Source organism: Otolemur garnettii, unplaced genomic scaffold (genome assembly GCF_000181295.1).
Source record: "Otolemur garnettii isolate 467f Iridium unplaced genomic scaffold, OtoGar3 scaffold00092, whole genome shotgun sequence".
NCBI lineage: Eukaryota > Metazoa > Chordata > Mammalia > Primates > Galagidae > Otolemur > Otolemur garnettii.
In genome coordinates this window covers 7,578,392-7,596,050 of record NW_003852487.1, presented here as the reverse complement: position 1 = coordinate 7,596,050, position 17,659 = coordinate 7,578,392, and the positions used below count along the sequence as shown (strand labels likewise).

General features: G+C 48.5%; 1 protein-coding gene across 1 annotated transcript in view; it reads right to left on the bottom strand.

Annotated features, from left to right (window-relative positions):
* Nucleotides 1–17,659, bottom strand: part of CACNA2D4 (calcium voltage-gated channel auxiliary subunit alpha2delta 4) — a 109,653-nt gene that overhangs the window by 68,602 nt on the left and 23,392 nt on the right. Inside the window, exons 7-18 of the mRNA XM_003795508.3 lie at nucleotides 15,823–15,883; nucleotides 15,103–15,253; nucleotides 13,181–13,255; nucleotides 12,225–12,314; nucleotides 12,036–12,149; nucleotides 11,532–11,610; nucleotides 10,075–10,208; nucleotides 6,626–6,703; nucleotides 5,846–5,926; nucleotides 5,120–5,194; nucleotides 2,086–2,172; nucleotides 1,444–1,515 (exon numbers count right to left, since the gene is read on the bottom strand). Of these exons, the coding sequence (XP_003795556.3) occupies nucleotides 1,444–1,515; nucleotides 2,086–2,172; nucleotides 5,120–5,194; nucleotides 5,846–5,926; nucleotides 6,626–6,703; nucleotides 10,075–10,208; nucleotides 11,532–11,610; nucleotides 12,036–12,149; nucleotides 12,225–12,314; nucleotides 13,181–13,255; nucleotides 15,103–15,253; nucleotides 15,823–15,883 (1,097 nt within the window). The remainder of the gene's footprint in view (nucleotides 1–1,443; nucleotides 1,516–2,085; nucleotides 2,173–5,119; nucleotides 5,195–5,845; nucleotides 5,927–6,625; nucleotides 6,704–10,074; nucleotides 10,209–11,531; nucleotides 11,611–12,035; nucleotides 12,150–12,224; nucleotides 12,315–13,180; nucleotides 13,256–15,102; nucleotides 15,254–15,822; nucleotides 15,884–17,659) is intronic.

Below are 17,659 nucleotides of genomic sequence, written 5' to 3'. Positions count from 1 at the left end.
GCATCCATATGTCAAGAAGCCTTTGTGAAATTGCAAATATGGAACTCAGATGGCTTATTAGCTGCAACGAACACATTTTGAAGGGATGGGTAGAGGTTTCAGGGGAAGTTCCAAGTGCTGAATCCGGTTAGGACTCTGTCTTGGTGGCTTTGAGAAGTGTGAAGGCAACCTGGGAGTGCCAGGCCCTGGAGGATGGCCTGGAAAAGAAACCCCCTCAGCTGGAGCCAGTCTGCACTGACAGTGCAGCCACACTCAACCCGCCTGCTGGGTTCTGTGCACATTGTTTTTTCTTTTTTGGTACAGAGTCTCCCTATGTTGTCCAGGCTAATCTTAAACTCCTGGCTTCAAGTGGTCTTTCCATCTTGGCCTCCCAAAGTGTTGGGATTACAGATGTGAGCCACCATGTCTGGCATGTCATGTGCACACTAATGTTTTTATTAATCTGGCAAGGCTGGGGTAGGTGAAAGTCCCCTCGTGCATGTGAGTGGAAGTCTGGCTGGGCTAAGGGTAAGGGCACATGGAAGAAGACTTGACTGCTTTGGATCAGGAGAAGCAGCTGCCACTGGTAGCCTGACATCACTGATAGTGCCTGGTCTGCCTTGCTCATCCCTGAGCTTAGAAAAAGCCAACCAGATGCCATAGGAATCAGACACTAGTCCCAGTGAAAACAAGTCCGGGGTCTAAAAGGGATGTCAGGCATGGTCCTTCCTTCCCAATGCTTTCTTGTTTGGCTTCATGGAGGCCTGTGTTGTGGAGGAACTTGGGTCTAATTGATGCAGACAGATGCCGTGTTCCTTTGGCTGAGGCAGATGGGCAGCAGGAGGAGAAGTCAGGGGTGGCTATGAGGGAGCAGGTGGCATTTGTAAATATGTCAAGGGACAATCAGATTCAGTAGACACATTGGCATCTTTCAAGTGAGAAGATGAATTCTCTCTTAGAAATGATGGGCAGGTCTGTAAAGGTAGTGATGGTATCAACGAGGGTATTGGTTCTTAGGTTACAGTGGATGAAAATCAGCTGTAGAGATTGTATTTTCAACCTTTCCCCATAGAACATGTTTTACAAGAGCTGCTAGCAATTTGCAAAATTAACTGCCACTTCCCCCCTTTCCACCATCAACAACAAAATGGCCAAATAGCAGGCAGCATAAGGGAGAAAGGAAAGTTGTAAATGCCTTGGCTGGCCTGCTGCCTAGCTCAGTAGTTTCCAGAGAGCTAGGCATTGTGTGTGCCATCGTGGGGTTCCTCGGCCAGATGTTTCTCCAGTGGGACAAGCCTTGGGCGCACTCTCAAATCAAGCCCTCCAGGCCACAGCAAGGACTCTAGTCTGAACCTTGCTCAGATGTGAGCTGAGTCCAAGTCCATTGTCACCACCCAGAACTCAAGGAACAGAGATGTTGCCTTGCTCGGATGGCAGCCTGGCCCTTTGATTTTAGCTCCTTACCCCTTTGTCCAGCGGAACCTTCACATTCATGGAGAGCGAGCCTGTTTCCCGGTTGATCATGGCTGTTCTCAGCTTTGGGAGGAAAGACAACGCTGTCAGGCCCCTGGCTCACACGGGAGGGTGGAGGATATGGAGTGGCCCTAACTAGACTAGAGAAGCACCCCACCAACATTTTGGTTCATCCTTTTTTCATCTGAGTGGAATGTAGGGCAGGAAGATAGACCTGATTCCAGATTCCTTTTAGTTTATAGTTCTGGGATTCACCAAGATAGCGCTCCAAAGTGGACCTATACATTGGGGCACAGGGTGTCACATTGCTGAGACATAACTTCCTCCAGGATGAGACACGAAAACCAGGGGCCAGGCTAAAACCCCGTTGCTACTCACACTCCATAGCTTAGAGACATGATCTCATTTGGCCTCAGTAGTCCTTGTGATTCAGCAAGGTACAGTTATATTTTTACAGTTGTTAAAAGAATTGCCCATTATAAGAATCGCTTCTGCCTTGGGCTTGGAGAGACTCTGGGAATGAGCTGCTCTGCTGAGAGGAACAGAGTGACCTCAAAGCTTCCAGCCACGCGGCGACCCAGTTAGTTGGCTAGAGAGCCCAACCAGCTCTCCGCCCCACCTGCCCCTACTCACCGTCTCGGCTTGGTCTTCCCACTCCACTTCAGAGAGATCCACACTGTTGTAATTAGGCTTGGGTTTCAATTTCTTCCCCTCTCTGTACTGGAGTGGGCAGGTTGGGAAGAAAAACATGAGGTCAGTGTAGGCCTTGCTCGAGCTTCAGCTCTTCTGCCACCTTTCAGGTATCTTTTGTAAAGTCAAAGAATCACAGTGACTCCTTACTGTTATCCAGGCCAAATTTCCACCCAGTGAAGAGCTCCCCTTGCTGACATTTGTGACAGATGGTCCCACGGCCTCTGAATATTTCCCATGACAAGGAGCGCCCTATTTTGTGAGTCAGCTTATCACAGTTTGGGACAGCTTTAATTGTTAGAAAGTCCTTCCTCACATGGAGCTGAAATCTGTCTCCATGTAACTTTCCCCACTGTTCTTGGTTCTTTCCCTGGAGCTATACAGACTATGTTTCACCTGCCAACCTCTGAGATTTCCAAAGGTACTTATTTGTCACTCCTGAGATCTTTTTTCCAAGTTAAACACCCCCAGTTTGCAGATGCTTCAACTTCCTGTAAATGTGCTCTACCTTGTCAATGTCACTCCCCAGATGGAATTCCCAGGGCAAAAACCAGTATTGCAGGTGGGGTCTGACCAGTGTGGTGTGGGTCTGACCTGGGGACCAAAGCATCACGCAGCTCTGACAGCTGCCTGGAAGGCTGCTGGCTTCCTGGATGGCTATGCTGCCAGCGCAGCTCAGATGGAGATTCTAGCCCATCAAATCCCCACGGTCTTCCTCATGGGATTCACTGTCAAATTGCATCTTCACAATCTCATGCTTGGGAACTGAGTAATTTTCAGATCTTTCCATGCGTCCCTGATATATTTGATCATGTTAGGTTCAGCCCATTGTTTAGAAGAATACTTTCTGCATACTAATTTTCTCACTTAATGTATTACATTCACCATACCTTCCAGATTTTACAGCGTCTGCCTTCTGTATGATAGAATTTTGAATGGGGCAGAGACAAGGACAGATCCATAGTGCTTAATAAAGAACTCCCTCTAACTTGACACAGAGCCATTCATCAACGCTCCAAGTGTTGTTATTTTCTGGCCCTGATTTCTCTCTCCCTTTCTCTCTCTCTATCGCCACCCCTGTCCCTGCCGTCTCTCCTGCCAAGACAATTACCAACTTATCTCCCATTAGGCCTTGCAGCACTTCCAAGTTTTAGTTTAGTAACTCTATCAAAAAAGAAAGATAGCAGTTTATCATCAAGCAAATTAAGAATTCATCAGGGCGTCTACTTTTAGCAGAATGAAGCCGCCAGTGGATGCCTGGGAGTGTCGTAGTGATTTTGCTTCTGCCAGTTTTTTGTTTATTTGCTTTTTTCAGGAAAGCATCATCTTTATTTCATGCCCATCCAGGAGATCTTGAGGACCCCCTTTCCTCCTTCTCCCTTTCTCCTCACTCCTGCCTGGAGCATACTCCTGCTTTTGGCCTTGTTGGGGGCCACACTCATCAAACATGGGATCTGTTCCTTTTGAGTGTGGTTCAACATTCAACTGGCATTTCCCAGGTCCTGACGGCATCTGAAAGATCATTTTTAGTTCCTCATGTTAGAACTCTTGCTAATTACTCCTGCTCTGGCACTGGCATAGAAAGATAGCAGGCCAGCAGCATGGTTCTTGACTTTTTAAAATTTATTACTGGACATCTCTTCTATTATTTTTTTAAAACTTAACTATTGTTTTCCTACTAGCACTTTCCTTAGCGATCTCATCACATGGGCTTCACCGCATCTTTGGTTGTGTAATAGTGTCTGATCACTTTGTTTGTGTTAAGTCTGATTTCCTTAATTAGACTATAAACTTCTGTTTGCAGCATTCTTCACAGTGTCATGTGGTGAGTCACACAGGAGGTCCCTGAGATGAAGTGGTAGGTTGGAGCTTTGTATTCATCTAGGTTATAGAGATGGTGATGGGTGGGTCTCTGATCAGTGCCCCTTAATTTCACAAGTCAGCTCCAAATCTGCATTTTTATTATTTCCCTAGTGAGTCCTTTTACTGGCACTTTGCAGTGCCCCACAGAATCACAGTGACATGTTGTGAATTCTTGCCCTATGAGCAGAGTTGTCCCTGGTGTGCCCTGATCTCTCTTTCTTCTCCAAACACCCACACTTTGCCTTAAATAACTTACTCAGTTGCCTTGTGGACACTGAGCACCTATTTGAACCAAATGGAAGGAAACATGGCTTAGCCTGATCCCTCCAAAAGAGTTTGGCCCTGCAGTGGGAGCCTGATCCCTTCCACTGCAGGGCCAAAGCTCTGCAGTGAGTTCTCTGGAAAGGTGTTCTGCTGCCCACTGTCCTCGGCTGGTGGAGGGGAAGGGGCTGTGACTCCCTGGGGATGGTAACTCCCTCAATTCCAGCAATCGCATGGAGAGGAGTAGCCATTAATGCTGTGGGCAGCCATGTCCAGCACCTTAGCCCTGGAGGCAGAGCTTCCAGATAAAACAATGCACCTTTCTGCCTTGGCCATCCACTACTCAGCTGAACTCACATGAAGACACCTCAGATACAGCATCAGGGTGGAGTGAGCCAGGAGGGACAGGGGCCGCTAGGAGCAGGTCCTAAGACACACTCCACACTGCCCACCTGGGAGAGGGGTCCTCTCCGCTGTCATGGCAAACACTCCACTCACACCCCACTCCATGGGCCCCTGAGCTCTGCCCATACAGCCCAGGGCCGTGTTGAGGGACGGCCCTGCAGGGCTCTTTAGTCTCGGAAATGCACACCTCATTACACACTCTCAGTCTGTTCATCAATCATTTCGCGTAGTTTGCCTGGTTTCTTCTGCTAGATTATAAACCAATTTGCCAACAGGGACCGTAACTCAAATGCCTCTTTTTCTGAAATTTTTCTCAATATTTTTCTCATATGACCCACTGGGTTCCTAACCTGAGCCCAGTGTGTGTTCCTTGTTTTGACTGTTTTAGGGAGACCACTCCCAGATACCATGCAGTTAAGATCCCAAGGAAAAGAAGATCTGTACCTACCAGGGGTCGGAGATCAGGGTGTGAGAGGATGTAGCCATTGTTGGTGTTCAGAAAGGCATACCCGTGCACTCCGAGCTGCAAGGTCAGGACAGAGGGTGTCAGGGGGTTGCCTGTGCTAGTGACTATGGCTGGGAAAGGGCTTGGGCTCTAGGAGGGTGAAAGGCAGCTGCTCATGGCAGTGAGTGTTTCCAACAGGAGCTTAATGGAGCCGGTGCCATGCTCCTATCCACTGATTGGGAAGTCCTTTCCAAATGCCACCTGGACAGCAACTGCAGTAATGCGTGTCCTCACCTGACCTCTTTCCCACCATGTGCTCTTGGCACTCTCAGGATGTCATCTCACTCTCAGAACAGGGCTGTGCCACATGGAGAAGCCCACTGAGACACTGAGACACTGAGGCACCGGGCAGGGAGGGAACTTGTTGCAGGCCACAGAGCAAGTCCTAGCTGGTGGTGGGAAAGGGACCCAGGGCTACAAGCTGCTGTCCCATACTCAACATCTGTACCCTCTAGAGCAGCGCTTCTCAACCTGTGAGTCACGACCCACAGGAACTATATTAAAGGGTATTGGCATTAGGAAGGTTTGAGAACCACTGCCCTAGAGGCTGTTAGAGGGGCCCCATCCTAGCAATGGGCTTGGCTACCACTACCTGAAGAGGGTGACCTGGGCCTGGGGGCAGATCCTGGGGAACCAATGACTCACCTCAGGGGCCAGACCCAGGCTCACCTTGTACCGAGGTGCCAGCTTCATTAGCTCTCTCAGGGTCACATCAGAGCCCACCACCCCCAGTAGAATGCCATGAGACCGCTGGAAGAAAAATCACTGGGGTCAGGGCAGGTGCACCTTCCCGGAGTACAGATCCAGACCAGACCCCAGGCCTACCCAGAGCCCTGAGGAGGAAGCCACTGGGCTTTAAGTGGTCCTTCCTCTGTCGTTAGATTTCAGGCTGAGCTCCCAGGAATAAAAGTCTAGAACCTGTCAGAAGAGGCCACAGGAGTAATCTCAGATGCTGGGAAGATTAATGCCCTGTATTAATATTTAAGTTGTAATCTTTAAATGAAATACAAAGTTGAATGAAATATTAATCTTCACAGCAGAAGCTGAAGTGTGGGATCCTACAGCCCATAGCTCATGGGAGCTCTGAAGCACACAGGCCTATAATGAAACATTTCCTGGCCCAGTAAATGATGGAAGGCTCTTTACAAACAAGTCAGAGACTGCTGGACTTGGTAGGTTAAGTGTGGCTTTGCCGATAGTCTGGCAGGTGATACACCCCCCTCCCCCAACCTTATATCCCTAAAGCAGAGCAGTGGAGAACCCCTAGGTGGCTGGGCGGGATTAGACCCTAGCACCACCCCAACCAAGAGATTCCAACAGGGACTCCGCATTCAAACCCTCTGAAGGTGGCTTCACCCCTCAGCCAAGTCAAGAACCTCAGGTCTGGAGGTGCTGGCAGTGGCTCTGAGTTCCAGCCCCCTTTGCCGCCTCTCAGGAGCAGCTACTCACCGTCTCATTCTTCTTGCTGAAGACTGGCATGGCCACAGTGGTGAGCAGCATTGGGGTCTGGGCCTGTGAGGTAAGGAGCTGCCCGGGAAGGACAACGGGGTCAGAGGGTATGACCTGGGCTCCCTTCTCTGCAAAATGAGAGCTGGTAGGAATGCTTGGGACCAAGGTGGCCCACAGGGGAGGACCTGCCAATATCATTTAACAAAATCCTGAGCCCGCTGTCCTGCTCCTGAGCACACTCACTAAGCTCTCTCATCTCAGCCAGGCCAAGGAGCATGAGCCCAGGGGACAGGCCCATCCATGCCTGCCCAGAAGCAAAGAGGCTTTGCACAGCAAGCTTTCCAGAAACCTCTGATGCCAAATCTCTGAGGTGAGGTTGCTATGACTGCAGCCCAGACCAGGGAAGAGAGAGAAGACATTGGTCCAGCCCCCGCCCCCAGCCCCACCCCACAAGCATAGTTGAATTCTGCCTCAGGGTCATCCCGAACAGTACAGGACAGACTCATGACCTTACCTCCACACACAGGCCCAGGACCAGTATCGTCCTAGCCTCTGGGACTGCCTGATCCCCCTGACCCCACCATGCCGGCTCCTCCTGCTGCCTTGAAGGGGATCTGCACGTGTGCCCTACTTTACAACAAACACAGCTGCTGGGAGTGTGCACGCAGGTATGTTTCATAAACTAAATTACAATCCGAAGCCCCTTGCTGGCTGAATTGACCCCCTCTTGGCCAAGGGACCTCAGAAAAGTCCTAAAAGTGAGTTCCAGCCTCCCTTCTATGAAGGGAGGAGAGGTCGGACACTTCTCATGATACACTATCCCTTTTGGAGTTTAGACAAAAACTGACCAGCATTAATGTTAAAACAGATCATAAGACTGACAAAACAGACTCTGTGGCAATAAGATACCAAATTATAGGCTCAGCACCCGTCTCAGTGGTTAGGGCGCCAGCCACATATACTGGGGCTGGTGGGCTCGAACTCAGCCTGGGCCTGCTAAACAATAATGACAACTGCAACAACAACAACCAAATAGCTGGGTGTTGTGGTGGGCTCCTGTAGACACAGCTACTTGGGAGGCTGAGGAAAGAGAATCACTTAAGCCCAAGAGTTTGAGGTTGCTGTGAGCGGTGAGCTGTGAGCTGTGATGCCAGGACACTCTATCAAGGGTGACATAGTGACACTCTGTCTCAAAACAAACAAACAAACAAAAAACCCCATTAAATTGCAAACAGGACCTAAGGCCAAGCAGGACACAGGTTAAGTCATGCCTGTAGGCCTTTAGCGTGCTTAGCAGATCACCTGACTGGGTGACTGTGGCTTGCTCCGTGTTTAGCAGAGTTTCTTGTCTTAGGCATTTCCTCCTACTGACTCCAAAGCTTTAGACAAGTTTAACTCTCCCAACAAATTGCTGGTTAAAGAATCTCCAAACCCACCTGTGACTTGTAACCCCCCACCCCACCATGCAGCTTTGAGATGTTACACTTTGGGGGCCAAACTGATGAATACCTTCCATGTGTTGACTTACTGACTTAGAATTTTCCTTGCAATTCCTGTCTCCCTGAAATATATGAAACCAAATGGTCATCCAACTGTGGTGGTCCAAGGCTTCTTGGGTTTGTGTGTCCTGGGGCCATAGTCATGTACATTGGCTCAGAATAAAACTCTTGAGATTATTTTTTCCATTAGCAAGTCTGACCTTCCTTGAGATCAACTAAAGGAGGCTGCTGGGACATGGAAGTGCACAGAAGACTTTCAAGTTCTTCTCCTTTCATCTGAAAGTGAACTACAATGAATCTGAGTTTTGTTCTGAGCCCAGGCAGACCCCTATGGGTTGGAAGGAGGTGCCCTAGTCTCTCCTGAGCTAGTTTTTGTATTTTTAGTAGTGACAGGGTCTTGCTCCTGCTCAGGCTGGTCTTGAACTCCTGAGCTCAGGCAATCTACCTACCTTGGCCTCCCAGAGTGCTAGAATTACAGGCGTGAGCTGCTGCACCTCCCTGCATGTCACTTTTAAAGTGTAACTTCCTTTGTGGACACAGAGGGAAGACAAAACCCTGGGAGGTAAGGCTGTCCATGAAATGCTAAGGACGACCGTCTGACAATATTGATAATATTATAGGGAAGCGAGCTTTTACCTGCCCTGTCCTTTCTGGCAGACACACCCCAACACTCCAGGCCACCATTACCGGGTGTGGCAATGGCTAGCCAGGCCAGGCTCCTCTGACAGGGCTCTACATGCCTTCCCTTCCCACCTCCCATGCACAAGAGCAAACGCCCACGACACTGCACGCGCAGAGTCACTTAAGGTGCAGCCCTCACAGGCCGTGCTGGCTGCCATGGGGCCCTGTGTCTGCATGATGAAGGTGAAGGGAGAATGGAAGGGAGGGACAAGTGTGAGACATGGCGCACGGGAAGATGAGACTCAACGACAGTCCCTCCTCCTGCCTCCCCCAGCTTTCGCTCATCTGTCCCCAAGATGGACACCTGGACAAGGAAAGGGGCAACCTGCCCGAATGAGGCAGGCACAGCCCTTCTGAGCAGAGCTCTGGGAGCAGCAGTTGGTGACAGTTGGATGACATCCTGTGGATGACCTTATGGCTGAGCCCCTATGAAGTGGATTAATGAACCTTTCACCCTTTCGGCAAGATGGTTCCTATCTACTGTTGATAGGCAAAGCTATGTGCCACTGTCCTCAGACACAGGGCACGTCAGAAGAAAAGCCAGAGCCTGCGTCCCCAAGCTGTTTGTCACAGGGGGTCAGCAAGGGACCAGGTTCTGGCTGATGGGACGTACACTCCTGGGCCACACAGGCCTCCCAGGAAGTTTCCTTTGAAGGAGTGGAGCACGCCCCTGGCCCCTTCCACCAACGTGGTGCTCTGAACGTGGTTTCAGTTGACTAGAGTTCCACCAGCTATGTGGACCAGGAGGACAAGGGTCACATCCCAGCAACAGTGAAGGGGCCCGCAGGAAGGAGCCTCCTGGGCATGTCTCAGATGTCCACCCTAGACGTCATGTGATGGAGGGAGAAACACACTTCTCCTACTAAGCTGCTCCTTTCAGGTCCCTCTGGATTCCGGACTGACAGGCCATCAGTGAGGAGACGGCTGCACATGGGGTGTGATGTGAGCGGGGGAACGAAGCTCCTCCTTCCTTGCAAAGTCTCATCTGAAGTTCTGCCTTTGATTTTAATCCCCTGTGTGTGTTCTTACTGCCTACAGTCTTTTCAAAATGCAGGAGTGCAGGAAGGGAGGACACGCAATGAAGCCGTAGGATGAAGAATTACGGGTTGGGTGGGAATAGAAGCCAGGGAGGGACAACTTGGGGGAGGCCTGCTCCACACAGCAGGTCTGCAGATGCCTGGGGGAGCAGGGGAGTAAAAGGGAATGCAGACAGAACTTTCCCCGCTGAGGTACTATGCTTACCCTCCTGGCCTAGGAAGTCACTCTCACCTTGCTGTCCATGTAGGCCTCTGTCCAGGTGATGTCGTGGTCATGGTTGATGACCATGGGCCGGCTGAGCACATGCAGGTACTCCATCACGTTCTCCTGGGCGTCCGCCAGTGTGGAGATCTGCGTGTAGTAGCCTGGTGGGGGAAGGCGGGTGTGGGCAGCCCCTGACAGGACCGCAGACCCCTGGCTCCCGGCTCACAACTAAGCCCTGTCTAGGACTGTCCTGGCTGCAGGATGCCACTCCCCACAGTTTCTCCCTCTTCCCGGGGCCACAGGCCAATGGGAGACAAAGACCCATCGTCCTCCACCTGGAGATCTCCTCAGGCCTCCCATGGGAGCAGCAGGTGCTCAACTGGGAGGACCTTAGGGGTCCGAGGCTGTGTTCCCCATTCCCTGAAGGGCGTCTCCCCAGTGAGTCTTCTGTGACTGCCTGTTGTAAGGCAACCCCATCAGAGCCAGTGATTCTGTCCTTCCCCCAATCACTGTCCTGAAGGTTATGGGGTGGGATGTCACAGCCTCCTCATGGGAGCCAGTGTGTGCCTGCCTCTGCTCCCACAGTGCCCATGCCACACGCTGTGAAATGCAGCTGCTCTCAGCTCCTCTCGGCTCCCATTTGCCTCTTGTTCCAAATCCCTGGAACATGCCATTCTCTCTGTCTGCTGTACCCCTCCCAGTCATCCCACCCAGGAGGCACCTCTGCCATGCTCCCCTAGTGCCATGGCCAGTCCACACCTCTCACCCATCACAGAAAACTGCAGGTGTGTCATTAACTGGCTCCCTCCCTTGTCCCCCTGTGGTACAGTGCCCAGAGAAAGGCTGCTCCTGAGTCTGTCCTGACCCCTTGGTAATACTCGTGTCTGGGAACAGTGCCAGGTGCCCAACAAAGTTTTGTTGCATCACCAGGGCCTAAGATGGTCTTGAGTTCTGATCAGAGGTAGCTGAGGACAGTTTTCACACAAAAGATTATTTCAAAGAAAATGGTAACCCTCTGCTTTTTGTAGGGGAGCAGAGCTAGTATCAGTGGTTTAATTGGCCACAGGAGGAATGGAGCAGGATGTTAGAGAGAGTTTATGCTAAAAATGTCAACCTACCCTGCCTCTCCCTGTTTTCTACATTGTGATTTTGTATAAACCTTTATCTGAAGGTGCAGTTCTTGTCTCTTGTGCAAACACCAGATAGATGACCTCTAATTTTCATTTCGGTGACTTCATGACTTCAGACTCCCTGAAGGAGCAATCAAGCATTTGCTGAAGGTGTTACGGAGAAACTTAGGTTTTATCTGCTTTTTCCAGCTAAGGAGGAGGAACAGAGGCTGCTGTCCTCCCCAGAGCTGCTTCTCCATAAGGCCCCATGGAGAAGCCTGTGCTCGGCTCAGCTCAGCATCTCTGGGTGACTGGGCAATGCCACCCCATGCTCAGGCCCCCGAGCCATGAGGCCTCTGCTGCCTCAGCACTTACCTTTATTGTTGCATGCAATCCATTTCATGCGGTCAGCAAAAGTGACTTCTCTCCCGATGAGGTAAGTGAAAACTCGAACCTAACCCGAAGACACAGATGTAACATCATCTACGTGAGTCTTAGATGTTGAGCCTGGCACTTTTTAGTCTTTGTCTTTTCCAATCTCATCCCCCTTTTGAGCAGAAAAGACCCTTTAGGGAGGCAACATGACTCCCCTAGGCCAAGGTAATCATAGGGTAAATGCAAGGCCAAGCTCATAGCTCAGCAATTCTGATGCCTTAAAACCATATTCGGGTCCCTCCACCTGAAGGCCTTCATACCAGGCTTCTGTGCCTAGGGTTGCCATAATTTTGGAACACCAAATTAGGACATATTTGAATGTGTGATTGGGTCTAATGTGAAAGAACATTGGAATGTGGGGTCATTTCATCTGTACCAGGAGAACTCTCCCCTTGGCAGTGGCAGAACCTTCCTTCCCAGCTCCTCCCCTGCCAGGAGAGTCACCTTGCGGTCTGGCCAGTTATACTTCTCGAACACTGGCTCATAGTCCTCCACAGCCCCGTCAGTGATCAGCATGATGGCTTGGTTGCAGAGACTCCCTTGCCTGGCCTCTTGGAACTGTGTGGAGAAGGGGAGGCCCATGACCACAGGCCAGGCCACTCTCTGCCCCTACCATGTCATCAGCTACAGTACCTGCTGCAGGATCTGGAAGGCTTCGCTCAGGGCTTGGTTCACGACCCCTACTCCTTTGACCATCAGCTCATCCACCAGCTGCTTGAAATGCTGTCATAGGCAAGGTGCAGAGAAGCATCAGTGGGCAGGGACCTTCATCTCTGCTCTCAATTCAGGAGGCCATTCAGGGCTACCGCCCAGAAGGACATGCTCACAGGGCCCATATCTCCACCAGGCAGCCAATTTAATGGGCTGGATCCCTATGATAGATATTTCTCAAAGGCCCTCAAGACAAACCAAGAGAGCGTGAGTGGCTGGGTACAGACCCATGTCTATTACTGGGAGGAAATGCCAAGTGTGGGTCCAGCCAGAGGGGAGGACAGTCCTAGGACAAAGGCAGGGATGACCTTGACCTCAGCATTCAGGGTCAACCACATCCAGGGGTGCTCATTTCATAGCAGAAACTATGGAGGTCCCAGGGACTGAGGCTAGACTTCAGAGGAAGTCAAACTTCAATTCTTCAGTCACAGAGGGAGTGATCTGTGACATGCAAAATCTCCCTCCAAAAAATTGTTGCTATGTCCTCTCCTCCCTGGTCTCTTACTGAAGAAAAGGACTCAATTCAAAGGGTTTGAATTTGCTCTGAGGGAAGCTCCTCATGAAGACTGACACAACAGAAAGGTCCAGGTGGGAAGCAGAGGGGGAAACGGAGTCCTGGATAAGCCAGAGGGTGAAAAACCAGCCCTAGATATGTGAGATTCCCTGAGCAGTGAGGTCTCTGTTTGCTCACTGTGCTCTGCTAAGCAGCAGCATCGGTACTGGAGAGTTTCTCGGGTGTGTCTGCATGCGAAACCACCTGCTTGCTCAGCTCCCAATGGGAGCCTTTGGGAGTGAATTAAAGGGGCTGTGGAAGCAGACTCCCCCAATCCTGACAGGAGCAGGGTCCCAAAGGCACCAGGTCACAGGTGGACACTCACCTCTCGGTTGTCTCTATCTGCCTGGACGAGGATCCCTTTAAAACAAGGCTCGATGTAATGGACATAGTCATTGTACTGCAGGGGGGAGGGGAAGGGAGAAAGGAACAAACCGGTCAGTTTGGGGAGCTGGGGCCAATAAAGAGCTAAGACAGCTCACAGCAGGGTTTGGGGAGTGGGTCACCAAGCCACCTGTGTAATATCATCTTGGGGAACTCAATGCTTTTGGCATTTTTTCTGAGTAGAGAGAACAGGGCTTTAACTCTGAAAATCTTCCCTCAAAGCCTGGTCTTGGGGCTGCCTGAGTGATATCCATCTCCTAGGGTTTATGGAGAACTTACAGTTACTGACAGAATACTTTTGCTGTCTGCCCCCAAGACCAGAGGAGATGTCTTCCTTCAGAATTTTGGAGCCTGCCATGGACAGACTCCTCCCCACCATGCCCAGGTGGGAAGATTAGAGATTGTGCCCTTTTTCTCTTTGGCCGCATCAGTGAAGAGGGTCCTTTAGCAGTCAATGGAGGGGTGGGCAGAGGGAGAAAAATGCATTATTGCTGCTTTCATCTTCTTAATCAGCCTGCTTCCCCCTAGTTAAAACACAAATCCTCAAGGTGTTCCTAATCTGCCTTCTTCATGCATAGAGGGGGCAGAAAGGGGAGATGATGGGGACAGTGGTGCAGAACTGGGTAGGTGTTCTGGAAGAACATTATGTCTCCCGATGGTGACTCCTCCACCAGCTGGAGGTACTAGGCAAGAAGGTAGGAGGGAAGTCAGGCTTTGAGAGACAAGAACTATCTCACCGTAGTGCATGTTGGACCTATTCTCTGTGTCTGTGTTGTCACTGCTACAGGTCAGAGGGGGAGGCCAGCATGGAGGGCCATGGTGGGTAAGCTGCAGGTGCAGGAGAACCACTCTAGAAGGGAGGGCATTTGTACCCCAGCATTATCATTTTGAAGTCAGATAAATTTGCCTCACTATTTTTTTAAAACTAGATAAGTGAATTTTACTAAAGATAAGAATCGTCAGCAATGGAGGAAATTTGTCAGACTGGAGGAAATTTGGATCAGCTGTTCTTCAAAATGATACCCTCCCAGGGTAACTGTTAAAAGGGCTGAACTGGCTGGCCACAGTGTCTCATGCTTGTAATCCTAGCACTCTGAGAGGATGAGACAGGTGGATTGCTTGAGCTCAGGAGTTTGAGACCAGCCTGAGCAAAAGTGAGACCTCATCTCAATGAAAAAATGAGGCAAGAGGATCACTTGACACCAAGAGTTTGAGATTGTTGTGTGGTATGACGCCATGGCACTCTACCAAAGGTGACAAAGTGAGACTCTCAAAAAAAAAAAAAAAGAAAACAAAAATGAAGAAAATAATAAATAAATAAAAGGGCTGAACTGAGCCACCCTTTTCTTGCATTTTAGATCATTCTCCTAACTTGTATCTCTCCTTTTCTTCTTTATTTCTCCTGTCTCCCAGTGTGTCTGTGTTTGGATATGATAGAGGACGTGGAAGAACTGAGCCATGGTGAAGAAGCCTGGGGCTGTTCCTCCAACAGCAGAATGGACAGCCATGCTGGCAACAGGTGCTCATCAAGAGCACTTGTGTGTAGTCAGGGCTAAAGTGGGAGCCAGTTGTTCTTAATCTTTATTGGGTTCCAGACACCTTTAAGAAATTGATAAAAAATACAGACACAGAAAAATGGATGTCTGCTTTTCATATGATTTCAGAAACTTCGTGGACCTCTCAAAGGCCATTCTTGGTCAGCCCATGGGCCCTGGGTTAGGAAGAAGTCTCAGCTTTAGAAGAAAGAACTGTACACAGCAGGAAGCATCAGATGGCTGTATATATAAGTCATTCTCGTGCAGGTGGAGGAAAGGCTTTTCTAGAGCAACTGACAGCTATTCTAGAACAGGAAGACACATTTACCGCAATAATATTAACAAAGTCATTCTCTCCTAGGGTGTCCAGGATGGTGGAGATGGTGTGCTTAGCAATGGCCATCCTCAGCCCCTTCATACTGCCGCTCACATCCACCAGAATCACTATGTCCTTGGGAGAAGTAGCAGCTTGGATGTACCTTTAGCAGAAAAGAGAGAGAGGCCCAAGATGGTACCAAGCATCTCCAAGTTATTTCTATTCAGATTCTGGCCCAAGTGTACACAAAACTCAGGTAAATGCCCTACCTATTTCAGTTTTCTAATGTCCTAGAACCACTCAATGCAGTTTCAAACCTTTTGGGGTGGCAATAGTTGAGAATATCCCCATTTAATGGGCAAACCCCTCACTCTCTTTGATTTATACCAGCCAGGGTCCCTGAGGGAAGGAGGATAACGGGGATCCACCCTCATATCTGCCATAAAAGGGGCATTTAGAGTAAGAAAAACCTAATAGCAGGTTCACTGGGAGACAACTCAGTGTTCTGGAAGGTTGGGGTGAGAAAAATGAATATAATCAGTCTTAGAGAAAGGGCAGGTATAGAGGAAAGAAAACAGGAATAGAGTTTACTCTGTTTTGGATCAAGGTTCTATACATCTGAGGTCTTGAATGGTGGTGGGGAGAGGGAAGGGAGTAGAGAAGAACCAGGCAAAACCCAACAGCTATAAGACAAATGCCAGTCCCAAAGACATTTCCCCTGTGAGATCTTACCAGCCGCGATTTCGGCAGTCAAATGTAATGACTCCATTCTCATCAGGTGTCCATTTTATACCTAGGGAAATAAAGGCCAGTTCTTTTACTAGCTTGGTGAGGCCCCCTCAGACCCCTGGCTTGGGGCTGACTCCAAGAATGGCCATGACCCCTAAGGCAGAACAGATACGGACTTGGGCAGTAGGGTATGGACCACAACCTGTAAACTGAGGCAGCAAGAAAGTAGATACCTACCATCTAAACTGTCCAGATCCAGAGATGGGTGTACTTTCACAGGTAGGACCCCTTATGTAGTGCTTAGAACTCATTTATGAAACTAAATCTCACATTAAATAGTGGAAGGGGATGCTTCAGGGAGGTGTGACATTCAACACCACTTACCCAGCCAGTAAAGTATGGACAAAGTGTTGAGAGAAGCAAGTGCTCTGACTTCTAGCCCACTCTCTGTAGGTTAAGCTCATTAAGACTAGTGATCTTTCTTGTTGTCTGGGCTCTGAGAAATGATTTGGCTATATGATTGTAAGCTCCTTGAAATAATTTTAGATAAGCATAAGCCAAAGGAGTTTGTCACTGTTCCCCACTGTAAAGGAAAGTCTGAAGGTTTACTTCAAGAAGGAAAATGATCTGGGAAAGACAGGCTGAGATGCATGAAGGAATGGCAAACAAATAAAATGGAAAACAAGTGGTTAATTCTGAACCAGCAATATTGATATCAGATACTAGTAGTGTCTGATCTGTGGGAATGAAAAATTTCAAATATTAGATGACAATAGAATACAAGTCAGGATGGGGGGAGGAAATGGAAGCATAAAAGTTTTAAAGTCCTTTATTAATGGAAAGGAGAGACTTAGACACTCAAATATAGGAAGCTCCGAAATCTCCAAGCAGGTGCAATTTAAAAAGGTTTCCTTTATGCCACATTATAGTCAAATTGTCAAAAGTCAAAAACAAAACAAAATTCTAGAAATAGCAAGAGAAAAGCATCTAGTTACTTGTAAGAGAAACCCCATCAGATGAATAGAAACTTTACAGACCCGGAGAGAATGTGAAAAGAGAACATCTATTATCATGAAAATGCATAAAAGTGTAAAACTCACTAGTAGAGCAAACACAAACAAAGAAGAGAAAGGACTCAAAGATTGCCATTACAGAAATCCACCAAAACCCAAATGATAAGCAATAAGAGAAAAATAAAGGAACAAAAGATGTATAAAACAGCCAGCAATCAGTTAATAAAATAGCAGGAATAAACCTTCATATATCAATAATAACCTTGTATATAAATGGATAAAACTTTCCAGTTAAAAAAGTATGTAATGACTGGATGGATTTAAAATGACCTAGTTATTATATGCTTTCTACAAGAAACACATCTCACTTGTAAAGACACATATGGACTGAGAGTAAAAGGACAGACAAAAAAAAAGAATCACATGCAAAAAGAAAGCAAGAATGAATAGACTTATATGAGCTAAATCAGACTTTAAGTGAAAAATTAAAAAGAGACAAAGAAGGTAATTATATAATGATAAATGAATCAATTCAACAAGAGTATATAACAATTCTAAACATATATGCACTCAACACCAGAGCACCCAGATATATAAAGCAGATATTTATTAGATCTAAAGGAAGAGATGGACTTCAATACAACAATAGTTAAAAACTTCAACACCCCACTCTCAGCATTAGGCAGGTCATCTAGATAGAAAATTAACAACAAAGCATTAGATTTAAGTTGCATTTTAGACCAAATGGACCAAGTAGGCATTAATAGAACATTTTATCCAACAGTTACAGACTCTTCTCATCAGCACCTGGAATATTATCCAGGAAA